This window comes from Danaus plexippus, chromosome 2 (genome assembly GCF_018135715.1).
Source record: "Danaus plexippus chromosome 2, MEX_DaPlex, whole genome shotgun sequence".
Classification (NCBI taxonomy): Eukaryota; Metazoa; Arthropoda; class Insecta; order Lepidoptera; family Nymphalidae; genus Danaus; species Danaus plexippus.
The window spans coordinates 7,024,317-7,043,009 of NC_083537.1; the positions used below are offsets into that span (position 1 = coordinate 7,024,317).

The 18,693-nt window shown below is 35.4% G+C and overlaps 1 protein-coding gene across 2 annotated transcripts in view; it reads right to left on the bottom strand.

The window, feature by feature from the left end:
• The window catches only part of LOC116779870 (fibronectin type-III domain-containing protein 3a-like), a 33,729-nt gene that overhangs the window by 2,604 nt on the left and 12,432 nt on the right, over positions 1–18,693 (bottom strand). Inside the window, exons 2-7 of one of the 2 annotated variants that reach the window (XM_061522280.1) lie at positions 5,323–5,544; positions 4,441–4,637; positions 3,391–3,589; positions 2,743–2,942; positions 2,373–2,527; positions 56–2,246 (exon numbers count right to left, since the gene is read on the bottom strand). In XM_061522280.1, coding sequence (XP_061378264.1) covers positions 56–2,246; positions 2,373–2,527; positions 2,743–2,942; positions 3,391–3,589; positions 4,441–4,637; positions 5,323–5,470 — 3,090 coding nt within the window. In that variant the 5' untranslated portion in view covers positions 5,471–5,544. Of the gene's footprint in view, positions 1–55; positions 2,247–2,372; positions 2,528–2,742; positions 2,943–3,390; positions 3,590–3,673; positions 3,885–4,440; positions 4,638–5,322; positions 5,545–18,693 lie in introns of those variants that run through there. The other variant, XM_061522563.1, reaches the window with a different exon arrangement.

Below are 18,693 nucleotides of genomic sequence, written 5' to 3' on the forward strand. Positions count from 1 at the left end.
ATATTTTTAAAATTTCGTATTTTATAGTATCTAGATGAAGATACGTTTCCGTTACCTCTTTAAAGACAGCGTCCTTGCCGCGCGCGCTCTGCAGCACGTAGTCGGCGTCGTCGACCGGGTCCCAAGCGACGAGCGCGGCCCGCGGTGTCACCAGCGTGACGGTGGGTGCGGAGGGCTCGGCGGGGGGCGCGGACGCAGTGCGAGCGGTCAGCGGCGACGACCACACGCCGCGCCCGCCCCGCTCGTCGCTGGCTCGTATCCGGAACGTGTAGGTCGTCGCTTCGCGCAACTTCTTCACCTTACAGGAATGTGCGTAACCGCGGTACACCGGACGGAACTCCCGGGCGTCAGGCGCGCGCATCTCCACGCAGTACTGTGTCCCCTCCCGACCGGCCCACTCCAGTCGGAGGTGATTGTGCGCGGCCTGAGCGAACTTCACTACGGGCGGCGCTGGTGGTCGCGGTCGGGTAGAGGCGAGCGCCTCTTCCGACCAATCTCCGGGTCCAAGTTCGTTGACCGCCGCCACTCTCACTCGATACACGGTGTCTGGCTCGAGTCCCTCCACGAGCCTCTCTGGAGTGGGTCCATCTGTATCGAAGGCGGTGTCGTCTACTTCCACGCGATATTTAAGAATGTCCGCTCCGTGATTTGCCGGTACTCGCCAGTGTAGTTTCAGAGAATCACAGGTTCCTTCGTGTCGAAGCCCCGTGGGCGCCGCGGGAACAGCACGAGGAGTGAGAGCGGTGCTGGCCGCCGAGCGCGGGCCTCTTCCGGCCGAATTCGTAGCTCTCACCCTAAAGAAGTAGGGCGTGAAAGGAGTCAGTTTCCCTATCGAACAGACGGTGTCCAGTCCGCGATATACCTCGGCGAAGGCGCAGTCTACGTTGTTCGCACTCATTTCGAGACGGAAATCGATAATAGGAGCGCCATTGTTAGCGGGAGCGGTCCACTCGACCAGAGCCGTCCGGGGGCTCTCTATATGAACGACAGGAGGTTCGGGCGCGTCGGGAGGTGCGGGCTGTGTGGTGAACCTCAAAGCTGGGGATGGAGGCCCGGCACCGACCCTATTGCATGCTGTCACCCACGCTCGGTATTCTCGGCCGGGAAGTAAATCCCGAACGACACATTCAGATTCAGGGCCCACGTGTACTAAACGTACCAGACCGTCAGTATCAGCCAGTTCGAGGCGATATTCTGTAAGTGGAGACCCTCCAGTGCATTCGGGCGCCTTCCAACGCACGGTGGCTTGCGTGGCGCGGCTGGCTCCGCTGGTCTCCGGCGCGGGACACGCGCTGGGACAGGTCGCCTCTGTGGTAACTGTCTCGCTAGCTGACCAGTCGCTCATGCCTGCCACGTTCGAGCATCTGACTCGCGCGTGGTACTGTGTTCCTGGTAGGAGGCGATCACAGTGGGCCTCACGTTCGGGTCCTTGATAAGCGAGGCTGTAACCCTCTCCACCGTCAATTTCTAAAGTGTAAGTGTCCACGGCGGCTCCGCCGTTATCGGTGGGAGGATCCCACCTCAACCGTATCGCGCGAGAGTGTATCTTCCCGCGGGGTGTGGGTCTGCTCGGCGGACAGGGTCGCTCGGGCGGCGTGGTGTAGGTGACCTCCACAGACCACGGTCCTTGACCGTCGACGGTTTCGCTCCTCAAACGAAATCTATAATCGGTCGCTCGCCTGAGTCCGTCACACACGTAAGTGCAGTCCGACCCGCTGTAAACGGGTAGGAATCCGTGTCCTCGTGATACATCGTCCATCTGCAGGACGAACTCCTCCTCCGCCCGGCGTTGCCACGTCAGGGTTAATGACGTCGGCGAGGCGGTAACCAGCGTCGGTGGGCCGGGAGCAGGCGGCGGAGACCCCGTAGTCCAAACAACGGTCTCTTCACTCCATTCCCCGCGGCCGCACTCGTTGACGGCCGCGATCCGGAATCGGTAACGCGTCTGAGGTTGCAAATTATTGACGGTGTGTTGTCTCGTGCGGGGCCTGGTGAGCTCCACGAAGCCCTCCCCGGCGTCCATCTCCAGCAGGTAGTGTGTGACTCGCGCTCCGTTGTCGGTGGCGGAGGGCCAGCGTAACAACAGCGATGTTCGTGCTCTCTGTGTAACGCGCGCCGCCGGCAGTCGTTCGGGCGGGGCCGGTGGAGCGCGGAATGTGGCCGCTTCACTCGCCGCACCCGTCAACTCACCCGCACGGATTTGCAGACACACTGAGTATTCGCATCCGGGTCTCAAGTCTCTTACGCTGAAAACGAAGATACAAAAATGTTACATTTAAAAAGACAACAATCAGTAACAACTGATTTCAAACGATGTTATAACAATACAATCTTTGAAAGTATTTCGAATTCTATGGAGGGATAGAACTCACCGACACGATAGCGATGAACCACTGTATATAGCTTTATACCGTCCCCGGTCTCCAAGCAGGAGGTCGTAAGTGAGGTCCACATTTGGGAGAGTGACACCTTCTGGTAGAGGGGAATTCCATTGCACGAGAGCACTTGTTGGAGTCACGTCACTAACCTACCAATTAAAAAAAAATGCAATATTTTGTCACAAATAAAAAATTTATAAAACCATAAATTGGTCACCATCTAACTTGATCTCAATACCAAAGATCATTAGAATTGCTTAATGAAATTGAGATTACCTAAACTTAATGCACTCAAGGGATCCAATAACACTTTAGTGACTTTATCAATAAAGATAGAGAAATTATACATTAAACCCTAACTTACTTGCGGTGTTCGGGTAGCAGACACAAGATCTAGCAGTGCCTGTGTATCATTCTCATCATCACCCTGGATTGAGGCGCCAGCTGATGACCCCTCGCCCTCAGACCAAGCGCCAGACGACGCTCCACCACTCCCACTACCACCGCGACCATTTGACTCTTTCCTTGGTGATAATGACGGCGTGCTCGCACCAGAATTTACTTCTGACAAGTTATATTAGATTTTGCTATAAATCTAAAGGTTCAATAAATGTGTATAGGCTTTTAGAGGTTCTTTTATAAGTAGACAATAACTATTATAGAGCAATATACATTGGAGTAAGGTACCATAATTTTATGAAATAGTAATTTTGTTTATAAACATGTGTGAATAAAATAACAGGAAAGAATCATAATTATTTTAACTTTAATAAATAGTAAGGGAGTTAAATATTTTTATTATTGAAATTCATCTTTTTATTCTATAAAAGTACTTTTGTAACATTTCACAGTAATCATGGATATGGACAGATATATGTAATATGATATATCACTCCCCATTTCAAACATCTTTCCACAAAAAAACATTAGTTGTGAGATTTCTGATTGTTATGTTTGCAAAATTATTACTAATTGATTGATTGATAGTTTGTACTATATAATTAAGACTTACCTATTCCATTATTCCTATTAACGTGTTTGCGTTCCAGCTTTTGTTTGAGTTTAGAGTATTGCCGCTGAGTTCTTTCATCCTTGTGGTATACCGGAGGTGGTGGTGAGTGCTGCATGTGGTGGGGTGGAACATGATGGAAGTGAGTCGGATAGCCACCTCCATAAAAGTGTTGGGGACCCGCAGCACCATTTGTTGGTCCCTAATAGAAATATATACCATATTTAAAATTTTCTCACTGTCATGAAAGGTTTGTTGCCAAAAGTTACATGTGTTATCAGTATACCTGTGTATTATCTTTATCACATTTATTTTTTATATCTTCAATTTCACTCATGCTTATAACTATTCAATTTTGAAGAAAATATGTTGCTTTGCTTTAATGTACAACACGACACTACGTACACGTCACAAGCCACGTACTATCGACACGACTGATAATACACATAATAATACAATCGCACAATCGGTTTAATACTACTGGAAAAAAATCCACACAGCAAGTAAAGAGTAAACAGAGATTGTGTTCACTTAAAACGGCTGTATAATTTCCTTTATACCACGTATGCTATTGAATTTTTACGAACAATACATTTTTAAATCGAAGTCTTCTTTCAATAGCCATATTTTATTTTGGAGTGAAAATTGAGCAACATAGGGTTGAATCCTATAATCATCATATTATTTTAAAACTTAAACTCATAAACATACAGTTCTTAAATTTAAAATACACATATTTTATAAACAAACTACGGGCGACAAGCTTTAACATAGAGTAAAAATCTGAATGCTGTCAAGTGTTAACAACTCAAAAATCAAATATTATGTCAAAAATGTTTAAAATCGAACATGTTCATAAACATGTATTTTAAAATGTAAAGCGCATATAACAATTTTTATGTTATGGAAAAATATTCAAGTCTTGATAACCGTTATAATGGAAAAAAAGAAGGGGGAGTAAATATAGAAGGGTAAAGTATACCTATGACCTATATATCGTAGTTATCATTTAAAGTGCCTTATTAAACAAAACCATAATTAATTTATACTAACAAAATGATGCGGTGGTTGATGATGAGGGGGCGGTTGGTGATGGGGTGGTTGGTGGTGCGGCGGCTGGTGGTGCGCCGCGTGGTGTGGGTGCGGCTGTGCATGAGGATGCGGCACCAGGTAATGTCTCATATTCTCGTCCATCACCGGTGGTAAAAGAGGCGGCATCATTGTTGCTGACGTTACCACCGGCATTCCACCTAAAGGAATACCAACAAGTCTTCTTAATTCTAATTTCTCTACAAATTACAATGAATTGTGTTTATCTCTTATGTTCTAGCTTTTGACACGAAACTCAAAGCCTAGATCGTATTTTTGTCATAACATTTAAGTGATCTTCTCGTTAAGCAAATTTATTATAGAAGCCTGATTTTTAAACTGTATCTCTATTACATAGACGGCAACATATGTCTCAGTCATCACGAACAATGCAACTCAATCGCAAGTTAATCAACCATCATCTTAGTATCTCAAAACTACCTTAATGCAATCGTTCCATTTTGATTTTAGGAGGGCCATTTTATTTTTTGTATAAACGCTTGGTTTGTCCAATGGTTGATTGCTTTTTAGTATTTGACAACAGTGAATTTTTATGTTTGACAAATGCTTCTTTTATAATAGTTCCAATTTTCCAATATTTTCAGCTTATTGTTGGTTTTCGAAGAATGCCTAAACGATTTATCAATATCATAAGAACTATCTTCAATAATTGTTACATATGTATGTGTGTTTTTATTACTTCTTGGATGATAAAAAGATGCTTAAAGTTTTATGCAGTTGTAAGGCACTTATTAAGCTTAAGTTCCTTTACTTCAGACAAGTCTTCCACGATTGGTTTTCAGCAGAGCGTTTATTATATACGAAAGCTTGTTAAATCTCGCTCACCATACTCAGCGTGAACAGTGCACGCCATATGCGCATGCTGTGGGTGCTGAGGGTGAGGGCACATCTCCGGCATGTAGTACTGCTCAGGGGGGTAGTACTCGCCGTAGTAGCCGTCCCCGCCGCCCTCCGCTACGCCCACGCCTACCATTGCGTTGTTCAGCAGCGCATCGCTCGCCCGCGACGCATCCGTTGCGATCGCGAACCTGCTTCTCGCTTGTCAAACTGTAACAAATAATTTTTAATGTTAGATGCCAGAAGTGGAGAACAGAAAGCAGAAACTACACCAAAATTAATTGATTGGTAAATTTCTACTTATCTGAAGGTAAATGAGTAAGGTATGTTTGCAAATATTACTGATGAAGATCGTTTTTGATATAATTCTTAATGGTATTTTTTTGTGTAGTTGAAGTTAAAATATTTTCATTACATACGACATATCATATCAGCAACCAGACGATAGCAGCTTCATTCTTATGTTACAGGTGTCGTTGCCCGTTATGGTCTAATATATTCGATATGTTTGATCTGAGAAAATATCTCATGAAATGTAAGAATATGCTCCACTTATTAAATTCCTATCGTCTCGTATTGCCAAACAGTAGTCGGAAAGGCAGGCGTGGCAATATAATGTTTATAAATTCTGATGCAACAGCCATTAGCAATTGGCAGTTTATATATTTCCTATTAATTTGAGATTAAGCTGCGTAAAATTGGGAGACTATGTATGTTTTTATAATATAAAATATTTTTTTAGTTTGAAATTTGATAGTATTGTTATATGTGTAAGAAAAATGAAAATAAAAGAATTGTATGATTTAAATTTTAAATTATCAGTCAGATTTAAAAACATTTAAACAATAAAAGAAAAACTCTTAAAGAAAGTACGTTATAAAATGGGTGGAATCTATTTTCTGGTGAACTAAAACCCACTTTATCAGCAACACGCCTATCTACTGGTATATTTATCTATGTTATAATAAAGAAATATTATCACGGTAAATGGAATGGATTACGCAATAGATTAGCAATATTTACACTGTGCCTTTTCCCGCTTGCAAGAAAGAAATCGAAATGTCAAATACATTGACATATATTACTATCAAAGCAATTTAGTCGAGAACTTCAATTAAAGTTAATAAAAGCGATTACGAAACACTCAATCAATACATTCTATTTGATGTTCTGCTTATGGCCAGATTAATCAATATGTTTAATAAATTATATATTCTTACATGTAATATATCCAATTAGTAACTTATCAGACACTCCTAATTTTTATAAATCTGATGTAGTTTTACTTTAAATACTAATATCTTCACGTCCGCGTTTATATAATTAAATATACGTGTTTCCAAACCGTTGTGTACTGAGGTTAACCTGTTTAAAGCTAATCTCATTAAGCGTTTCTTCATAAGTGTTGTTCATGTTGCATAAGTACGTCAAATCGATAACTATATCCGAGTGAGCGCGTCGTGACGGCATTTGCCTTTTAAATGGGGTCCTGCGGCGGCGTCTCACGAATTAATATTAAGGATACTTAATGTGTCACTGGTGTTGTTCATCAAATAAATATTTAAATTGGAAAGGAATATAATAAAAATGTTAAGACATTTATGGGTTATGACTTATGATGGAATGCAATCGAACGACCGTTTGTTTCAAAGCGATATTTAAATAATTATATTTATTTTTTTAATCGTGTGCTCGTATCGTCTTTCTGGTTTTTTTGGTCAGGTCTTCCATTCAATATTTGTAAAACATACATCTTTTGCTATATATATATATGCTGAGGGAAAAATCCCTTGAAATTTTATACGTCTTTAATGTTACTAGGGCGATAATCGTCAGTTTAGGTATAAAATTATTTTAAATTAACTGTGAACTTTGTGGCAGGTATTACGACCGCCAAATATTTTATATTAAAGTACCTTTTAACGTAATGGCCAACGTTATGTATGAATTATTAATAAATTTACAAGCATAATGTTAACAACTTGTACTAACTGAATAAAAAAATGAATTAATTCTAAAATAATAACTTTTATTAAAAAAAATAGTACTATAAAATATGAATTTAAACAAAAATCAATTATGTGATATAATAATCAATGGCATAAATCTGTGTTAATAATTTTATAGTCGTAATTGAGGAAAAAGCGGTTTAAGTCATTATATTTTCTTAATAAACTAAAAAATACATCTGTTTAATATTTGTTACAAAAACAATATAAGTGATAAGAGTTCAATGATTCTCTTCGGTTTATCTTCAGCATAATTCAGACAAACGTTATCTTATTGATGATATTTTTGCAAACTTCGTTTGAAGTTTAAACGTTCGTAATGATACGAAGCAATTGACACGATTAAAAAAAACCGTCATAACATCAATCCATTCGCTTTGTACATTTAAATCGTTTTAGAACAAAAAATAACTCTCATAACATCAAATTACATTATAAACTTGAATTGGATAATTAAAAAATAATGACGTCACAACTATTTACTTTATATTATTTAAAGTTAAGACTTAAAAATATATACATCATTATTATAACAAGACTGTACCTTAGACATTTAAAATAAAATCTTTTAAGAATTAAAAAAAAAATCATGCACAGTTCAAGTTTTATACTAGCGTGATCAAGACGATCAGTCATCGCTCTCGATCACGTACTATCATTCGTTCAATTGAATAAACGACGAGGTGACAATGGCTTGGTGTGTCGAGCGACGGAATCATGGATGTTATTATGTAAATGTATGTTCTAGGAACGTTATAGCTCCCATTGCTACCTGGATCCTATTATTATTATACTTTTAGCAATCGACGTTATATGGCTACCATAGATCCTTATTAAATCAATCTATAATACAACCTCACAGCTGTTTATAATAAACAAATAGACGATTTTTCCGCGTATTCTAATAATAATGTGTAAATATATGCGCAAATTATATTGAAATTTGCAATTCAATGGAATCGCTGGCGGGTTTTTTCAAAATACCGAAAAGCACAAAAAGGAAGCCATCTCAACGAGCGGTTGGAGACGTTCTGAGAATTAATTTAGATGAACACTATAAAAGCGGCTTAACAAATGACGCCTAGACATGTATATATTTTTGCTATTCTGTTATTATAGACGAATTGCTTGAATATAGTTAAATATATATATTATAACATTATTTATTATATATCACATCAAAATGTTGTTATTATTTTAATCATACCTTATATTTTACTGTAGCTGAGCTTAAATTGTTTTCGAATACATTTTTACGAAGAAAACACTTGGTGTGTTTATATACAAAAAGTTATGTATAGTACCTATCTACTTCAATATTATGGGATAACAAATTTTAGGCTCGATCTTCGAAATTCAAAAATTTGAAGCAGTTTTTATAAATGCGTTCTTACAATGTAAAATAGATTAAAATAATATAATAGTTATAAAACGATAGTTTCCGTTGCGTTCAGCTGATCATGTGTGCATATTTAGTTTGCTAGTTGATAAGAATGCGTTTGATTATAACCAACAAATAGGCGGAGTTCCACTTACATTATAAATGTCCTGATTTATAACGAGAATTCAAATGTTTTACAACTTCAATAATGATTTGGATATTTTTCATATAGGTATTAATATGTTATCCTTTATATGCATATCCTAATTAACAGAAAACAAATCTTTAAATTAAATTAGTAAACAGTAGGTACTTTTTAACTATAAGATAAAATTTATTGGAAATGCCAGGTCGATAGACGGCCGGGTTTTCTACGGGGGCGTTCTGCCACTTCGCTTATCATCTCCGAACTCAATGCTTGAAAGATTTTTTACATTTTATTTTTAACTTTCCTATGTAATGTATAATGTACTATGTAATCAATATAACCGTATGGAAATTAATCCAGAACATACACAATTATTTATTATAATCAAGATATATAACTTTCTGTGTAACAAAGATATGAATTAATTGTTATTGATGTTAAAATGAATGCTCGAGATAAAATATGGGATAAAGCAACAAACACATGACCTCGGATAGATAACGATTGAGTAACATTTATATTTGAGCCTCTATTAACATCATTCAGACAAAACTATACGAACCGGAAACCATCCGCGTACTCTTGAACTGTGGATGGCCTGTTCCTGGAAATCGGCCAACAGAGGCGACTCATGGGTCTATTCAGTTTTGATAAAGCGTATGGTAAGGTCATACAGTCTTAGTCCCGAAAATAGAAATCCTCTTATAAAATATACGATCCGAGACAAAGAAAGATTTTTATATCCGGTTACTATTGAACTCTAATAATAATGAAAATATATTTTAAATAATAGCGAACGAAAAGAACAGAATGTGTCAGCCGTCAGGAAAAAATAAAAACCAAAACTGAATCAAGTCTAAATAACCAGAATGTTGCGGTTAGATTGGAATTTGGCATTTAAGTTTTTTATTTGAAAGGTTTGTTAAGGAGGAAAACTTTAAATACAATAAAATATAGTCAGGTAATAAAATAAATCTTAAATAAGTATTAATATTATATCTTTTGCTTTGAACAAACAATTTTCGTTTTAAATTTTGCTTTAATTTGTACTTTTTCCTGTATTAAGAAAATCTTAGATAAGTGAATACATACAACCTAATGTTCTCATACATTAAATATAAATAAATATTTTTTTAAGAAAATAATACAAATTATACATATAAAGAAAAGACAAAGTCCGTTTCATTCAGTATGATAATGCGAGTGTCATAAATAGCGTTGATAATTTCTGCATACATTACAAATACTAATAGCAACAGTATCATTTGTCCAGGCGAATGAATCATTAATATACAAAACATTTACAAACAATGTTGTATGTATAATTGACATTGTAGATTCACAGCACTAACGGTCTGCTAGAGTACATCCAAAAAATTATCGTTTGTTGTCACCTGGTGGCCATTCGACTGAAACGTAATTTATACAAGTCAAAAGCATAATAGCCCTACACACTTAAGGACAATTCGATTTTCAAATTATAAAAAAAAAAGTCCCTGCTTTTCAACTGAATACAAATAGTTAAACAAGTACTCGCATGGAAAGGAAATTAAGTCAATGGATCTATATATAAATATCTATAAAATCTATATAAATAGGACCATATCACTAAATATTAATTTATCATATTTGTCCGTTTTTATCATTGATTTTTAGTAAACTACTGTGGGTTTGAAATTTAATAGAGTTTCGGAATATCCAAATCAGTCCTCCGTCCGCGGTACCCGACTAACGACCTCCGAATACTCGTGGAAGAGACGCATCAAATGTCGCACGGCATTATATACCTGAACTGAATACCAATGTTTACATACATTTGCGCATACATTACATTCTAAAATAGCGATAAATGACGTCACGCCCGCATAAAGTTTCACAAGTAAATAATTATTATGAAAACAAAGCACTTGAATACAATCTAGAATATTTTGTTGTATTATATTTATTATAGAGAAATAAATATAACATTTCAAACCATTCGAAATGTTATGGAAATGAAAGAATAAAAAACAAACAAAAAGTATTATTTTTGTACTAACATTAAATATATCTCGACAATACAGAAATTAAAAGCTGCAAGTAATAATAACGGTTATAAAACGAATCCGATAACTATTTAGTTTGTGCTCTATTTATATTATCACACTTATATTTAGATCACAATTGTTTTTGAGAATCTTCTGTCTTAAATATATACGTTACCCAGATTTCAATTAACTGTCGATATATAAAACACTTCGATTAACTTTACTGAACACACTAGTAGTGAAAATAAAAAAAATATATTTAGGTATCATTAGAATTGACCGCCACCGAAAGACATGGCCGACAAAATGGCGATACCGTCACTTGGTATAACTGTCAAAATAATAAAAAAAAAAAATGTGCGATAATTCAAATAGCCAGATAATTTTTATTAAATTATAACAGATGAGGCTCAATGGATGTTCTGCAGGATACTACGCTTCTTCCGCCGAGGCACAGCGATAGCGCCACCTACGCCTACGCCAGTATGGCAACAAATTATAAAAATATGATCATCCACATTTAATATTAAGAATGGAACCTTTCCAATTCCATTTTTGAAAACAAAAACAGTTAAAAGGAATACACGCCGTATACGGTTCACAATCATTTCACAATAAAGTGTCGCTCACGTGGCCACCTCATTGTACCGATGTCGGACAATTATTAGCCCTTAATGGATTTCATTCATGCGATTCTGTTTATGAATGAAATGTTCGGTTCATTTATAATCATAAACTGACATACTATGAATTAATGCTTTAAAAATTACGTAAGCAATATTGATGGAGAATTATTACATCATAATATACGTATGTACGGTATCGTAATAAGTAAAATTTAGATGTCTAATAGTAATTTCAAATTAACAGCTTTTCAGTTAACTCATATGTAAGTATATACTGTACAGTGTACTTGTCTCATAAGATATTAAAAAAAAATATCAGTCTGCGTGTTCCTGCTTATCTCTGGAAAGACTGAACTAATTTCTGTCGAGCATTCCACTTGTAGGTAAATCATAAGGATCTTAAAACTACTTTTTAATCCAATTAGAAAAAGAAAAGTTTCCACTTTCAAATATATGATTGTTACGTTGCTACTCCTCCAATTATAAGATATTCTTTATTTAATAATATTTTTAATGAGAAGAGCATTTTCTTGTGGTAGTCAAAGTCACCGTCACAGTTTATTATAATAGTCAGGATCTAATGAACGGATAATCGAGAAATCTAATAAACTAAGGATAATGAAATACCTCAAAGGGGTCTAGTATACGTGCAACCCCGCGATCCACAGCTAGTAAGTACATAAAGATACACAGATAAAGTTTATGATACTACTTCCGAGTGGCTGTAAAGTCTCAAAGGGCTCTTAGAGTTTTCAGAGTGCTTTTATCCCGAAGATAAAAATAACAGCGGCTTAGAAGTTCTTATAAAAACATCAAGTAATCTATGAATAACAGGATATATAATACCTTAGCTATATTAAACAACATTCAATAAAGCTGCGGGTGATCGTTTAGCAATCGATTTAAGTCGTAGGCGCTCGAAATAGTAAATAGCTACTTAATCGCCATCAAATTAAAATGTCCCAGCTTAAGTCTAAAAAAAGAAACCAACATATTTAACAACCTTTTTCATGTCCTAAATCTATTTGAGTCAAATTCTCAATTTTGTCAACAAGCAAGTATAGGATATTATCGCTTTAAATAGTAAAGTTATATTAATGCTGAATCATATTTTATTGCATCGGTAGAGAATTTTATGGTTGCAAATTTTCTACAGAACGTTTCTATTTTAAATAACTGGTGATTACTTATCATTATAGCATATGAAGGTACACATTTTGCACGTATGTCAAGGTGGTTCAATCGAGGCACTTAAATGTAAGTGCCGTGCTCATATTGGTAATTACAACAGCGTCTGTATAAAGGAAGGGCCCACGTAGTGACGAGCCGGCGACAATGACCTCACGTACATTGGTAGAATCGCTTCAATCGTAACACGTACAGATAGATGGTGGGGTTTCATCATGAAGATTTTGATACAATCGATGCAATCAGATTATCTTGACGCTAAATCATTATTGTCTTCTAATTACTTTAAAATTTTTATTACCTCTTCATACTTTAACATTTAATAGGTAATAATATTTTATGTTTTTGCAAGCATGTTTTTAAAAAGGTTCCAAGGAATTGCTATTATAGCTTGAATAATGTCAAAAAACCGGTAAGAGACGACCAACCTTGAGGACCGGCTTGATTTAATGCAATGTTAACTTTCTATAAATAAAACGATGCGATGTTTTTAATTATTTAAGACGAGTTCCAATTACTTTAAACTGTTCCTATTCGTATTTAGCTCTACTGTCTGTTTTCTAAACTAATAATAATAATTCAGTAAAATAACGAGCTAGGAACGCATAACAATAAAGAAACTCAATTTACGATGCACACATTATGGTACAAACAGTATATTACACATTTTGTACGGCAGAGAGCAATCAAGGGTAGGCACTGTAACTCTTTCCGGCTAAACCATATAAGTAGTAAAACTTAATCAGTTGATAATTGTATTTGCTCATATGTTATTTAAAGATAACATCAATGTATACATTAGCTTCATGTTTGGTGTCTGAGTTTCTAAGTCACATGAGTCACAATGCTGATGTTAGTTTAACGAACCGTGCAAACAATACAGAGGATTTTGCATTATCTTTTTTTTTAAAATTACAATATTTTTATAGTATAAGTACAGACTGTAAACGTTCTTAAATTAACCATTTATAATTACTTCTTAATTCACACAATATAAAGTTGTATTAGTTATACAACAACAAAGAAACAAGATTCAATTAAAACATGTGATCGTAAATCCGTAGAACGAATACGGTTGTAACAAACGAACCGCAGGCGACCAATTGTTATCAAAATCAAAAGGATTTACCATTAAGTTGTAGAGGCAGCGAGACAGCTAAAGAGTCCTGTCACAGACTCCAACAAAGGAAATAAATTCCCGCCTGTATTGCTGCGTTATATACGATCACAGCTGTCAGAATAGAATACGTAATACACGTGACATTTTCAAAACAACCTCAAAGGGAAATACCATTTCAAATTTATATGAACCGAACCTTTATTATCAATATTCTTGCTGATGTATATGATTTTTATTGGTCGATATCGATTCCAATAATCAATTTTGCTAATAGAAAACAAAATATATGCGTGGGCACTCGAAATATAAGATACTGTTTGACGTAGGTGCGGGCGCCTGACGCTCTCATGAATAAACACCTTAGTCATTTATGATCACATGTCAAAAAACCATAGTGGCATCTGTTTTAGGTGCTTTTACGTAATTGCGAAAAGTAAAATAATAAATCTGTAACATAAATCCTTTCAGAAGGTAACGTCACGCTTGTAGCCACTCGACTTCGCTCGAGTTAAAAGGTGTCTTATTTATTTCATTACATGTAATAGATACATATTAATATTTCAATTTTCAGTTGTATACAACGAATGAAATAATTTGATACATTAATAATTATCATATAATAAATATTGAATGTATTGGAGTACAAAAATCATCAATGTAAGGAAAACATCGTGACGAAACCTGGTCTTATAATTTCAAATAAGATTGAAATCGCCAACCCCTCTTGAGCAAGCGTGGTGATTAATGCTCTTCTCCATGTGAGAAGAGGCCTTTGCTCAGCAGTCGGCTCCGATAGGCTGATGATGATGATGATGTAATGGAGTACCTAACTTACTTATTAATTTAGTCAGTTACTTTGTATTGCACACAAACTATCAAACTTTAACAAGATCTATCAAGTACCACGAGTACTAGAATTAAAAATTCGCTCCTCACCTCTCAAAAATGTGTGAAAACTAGCCAAATGAAGTGTATATAAACGTGAGAAATATGATCGCATAACAATAGTAGAGATATTTTGATATATTATTTTTTTGTAAATGGAAAAGGTTTAGCACAACTTAATACATGAAATGAATTTTTTATTAAATTGCTTCTAAAGACTGAGATTAATAAGGCCTCTTATGTAACTTCGGAATAATTCTTAATCTGCGTAGCTTGTAAACATCAAAGTTCATTAAAGAAGATATTTTAATATTATATAAATACAACGTGAACCTTAACATTTATAAAGTTATAAATATGATTTTCCAGTCATAAACCTGCACTCGGTTCATATTTTTTTTTGCTTGATATTATTGTAAGGTTCTTAGATGTACATATTTTCCATAGAAAAAAAAACAATTTTTTCCTCTTTCATTAATTTATATTCTATATTTATAATATCTAAGGTAATATTTATACACGTACAAAGCTTTATTCTTTTCAATATGTTAGGATAACTGCATCAATGTAGAAATAAATTGAAAGAACGTCAATATATTGCGGCATTCCATAAAGATGAGTGTGCTCGCTTAAACGAAGCTACTTTGGATCGTTTTAAAATCTTCCTTTGCATATAATTCTCATGTCAGTATTTATGTATATATTTTTCACATAAGTATATTTAAATGTGAGACATTGGTTAAACTAATTCTCTCTCCAAATCAAACATTTTTGTGCGACTAAAATATCATGAGTTCATGGACACTAAATCTGTATTAAGAAAGGCACCACTAATATCCGCTTTATCTCAATATTAATCACGTTTCATTTGATTTAAATGTCAATTTAATGTTTCACTACATATTGGCCACAATTTTACGGCGTGTTCGAAAAAAATATATGAGTTTTATCAATTAATATATGTATATATTGGATATATTCTTTATTCTTTCTAAACAGCGTCTTAAAATAGTCTGCCATCAGCCTATAGAGATAAAACGACAAGCTGAAAGCGTTAATTCAGGTATACTTTTAGAATTGTATTTAAACATAATTACTTTATTGTTATAAAGTACAGGACTTTATAAATTTCTGTTTTGTGCTTCATATATGCAAATATAGACCAAAATATATTTTATAGAAACAATTCTTTATCTGTGATAAATAATCAGTAGTGTTTTCAGTATCTGTTGTTTTGTGAAGGTATGTCAAGATTTTCACTCAGGTTAGACTTAGGTTAGATGATACGCAACTGCCAACAACAAATATTAGTGAGTTTATACGAATAATATAAAACATATATAGCGATGAGATTAAATATTTTCAGTTTGCTATTTTCTATAGTTTTTGTAATATTACATAACGGCACATGCATATTTCCTCTACATATGTATGATATATGTGAAAGAAGAGTGCGCTGAAATGCAAAATGATCCTCGTAATAGATGAATATTCCAAAAACTAAAGGCATCAGCCGCCTCCCTTCTGTAACCCTGCCGAGATACATCAGGATGAAAATAAATTGCTGATCTGTATATAGTTTAATATTGATTGAGGTATGTGAAAAAAAATTAAAAGCACAATATAATAATCTTTAAAATTTGGACTTGTTTACTTATGCAATCCATATGTCAATAGTGTCCTACTGTTGCCAGTCCAAAATCCGGATTAAAAAATACCAAATAGGAAATCCTTAAAAAAGTGTTTACGGATTATAACTACGTAACCTTTTGGAAGGCAGAACCAAATAGAAATTGGAAGTAAATAATTGGTAGACGTTCCTATCATTGCATCACATGCCGTTCAGTAATGGTACAAAAGTAAAATAAAAATAATCTGGACTTTGAGGGGATTAAAGATGATTAAACGTCCGATTTTCAGCAGTGCTGGTAATTAAACCCGAAGAAGAAAAATAATTAACAAACCCACTATTATACTGGATATAAGGATATGTTACAAATTGATGTTTTAAAAGAATAATCATTTTGAAGTCGTTAATAAACGATTGCTTTAGCTGTTTAAAGAGATTTATTTGACACAATTTTCATAGTTTTACTTACATTTGCAGTTTCCAAGGTGTCTTATTTTTAGGAACAGAAAGAAGGACAGCATTTAAGCATTTTATTTAGGCGTTTCTCTTTCTGCTCTTCTTAATATGCAGTATAATTGACATGGAGATCTTATGAATAAGGTCGCTTATCCGTTTATTTAAAAAATTGTTATAGGACTTTTATCTGTAAAGGGTATTTCCCTTGTAATACATATAGAAAAAACAACAAGAGGTTAGAAAAACGATTTTCCATGGTATCTATTATCTTTTAAACGGATTTATTACATGCATAGTTCAATTAGTGTAATCCATTAGGTGAACAAGTTGGCTGTACAGTGTACTGTTGCATCACAAAGGTCTGGTTCTATTCAATAATAGTTATGATTGTTCCATAATAAATAGACAGTCTCTTCTAGATTCTCTCCTTTGCTGAAGCGAGATAAAAATGATGCACAGAATTCGTTCGAAAAGAAATAAAGGAGTGGCGAGTGCAGCGGGTCTCAATTTGATACAAATGTAAACAGAATTAAGTATGACGCGTCCCCATTGGAATGTCGATGTAGAATGCACGAAGCACAACACGCTTGATAATTGAACTGTGCCGTAGTCCGCTAGTGTTCAACGCATCCGCTCTGTTACCGTGAAGCTGTTTTCAATTGAGAAGTATATGTAATAAATCTGCTTAGAAGAAAAGTCGAACGTATAATTTGTACGGACATAGAAAGTTTTTTAGAAAGGAGTAGAAGGGGTTAACGTATAGCGTATAGCGAGCTAAGTGAGCGGCGTTTGTTGACGGTTGCGACACTACGCGGAACTGACGGCCTTCGTTGTCAACGTTTTAATTGAACCCGATAAAAATATTTTATATAACCGCGTATATGATATTAGGAACATTATCAAAAAAACGTTTAATACTCCCATAATTATTGCTTGGCATATAGTAGATGACATTATTATATTGTACTTGCGTATAAACGTGTACGTTAACGAATTGAGCTTGTATTAACTCATTGTTCTAACTATCGTTTACTCAGCACTTCGTAAGTTTTTATTTTTGTTTTCAATCACAGATTTCGGTATATTTTTACAAATCTACTTTTTACATGTTTATGTATAACAATAAGATAATATTTGCCACAATTAAATAATCTAACCTATTCGTCTCTAACATTTACACAAAAAAAAACCAAATCAATGAAGATATACTTGTACAGTTTTACACCATCAGTATTATTCTACATATTATGCACGTTGGTTTTAAAATAACCGCTTTACCTGAACATAAATTTGCGATAATAAATTCCAAATGCAGTTTCGGCTGTCTAGACGTAAAACATTAAATATGCGTCGGTTTCTCGGATATATAAAACAAAACGAACTAGACTCGTATATCAGAACAAAATGTTTGGCTTCAACATATGGACCATGGTCTACGATTCGCATTGCACATGTTGATAATTAAAATGTGTTCGTGGAAAAATTTCATTACTGTGCACGCAATCATACGTTTCAAGTGTGATCTCCAATCGCATAGCGGTGGCCTCTCAATTATTGTCATGAACGCAGAGACGGACTGTACAGTGGACACAACAACAATGGATCATGTGTTATATACGAGTAGATACGACATGGGGAAGTTTGAGTGATGAACTCACTCCCGCACTCTGTCTAGCCGTTTATAGTTCTCTGTTAGTGACATCAAGCTTTACTGTTTTGACATTAACGGAAAAAACATAACGCTTTTAATAGTTTAAACATTAATATCTGGCAAAATAATCTTTAATAAGGCCTTGAATTGGATTAGCATACACTTGTTTGTTTTAATTCAATGAAAAAGAAATGTTATGAAACATAACACATACCTACAAATTATTTTAATTGATCCG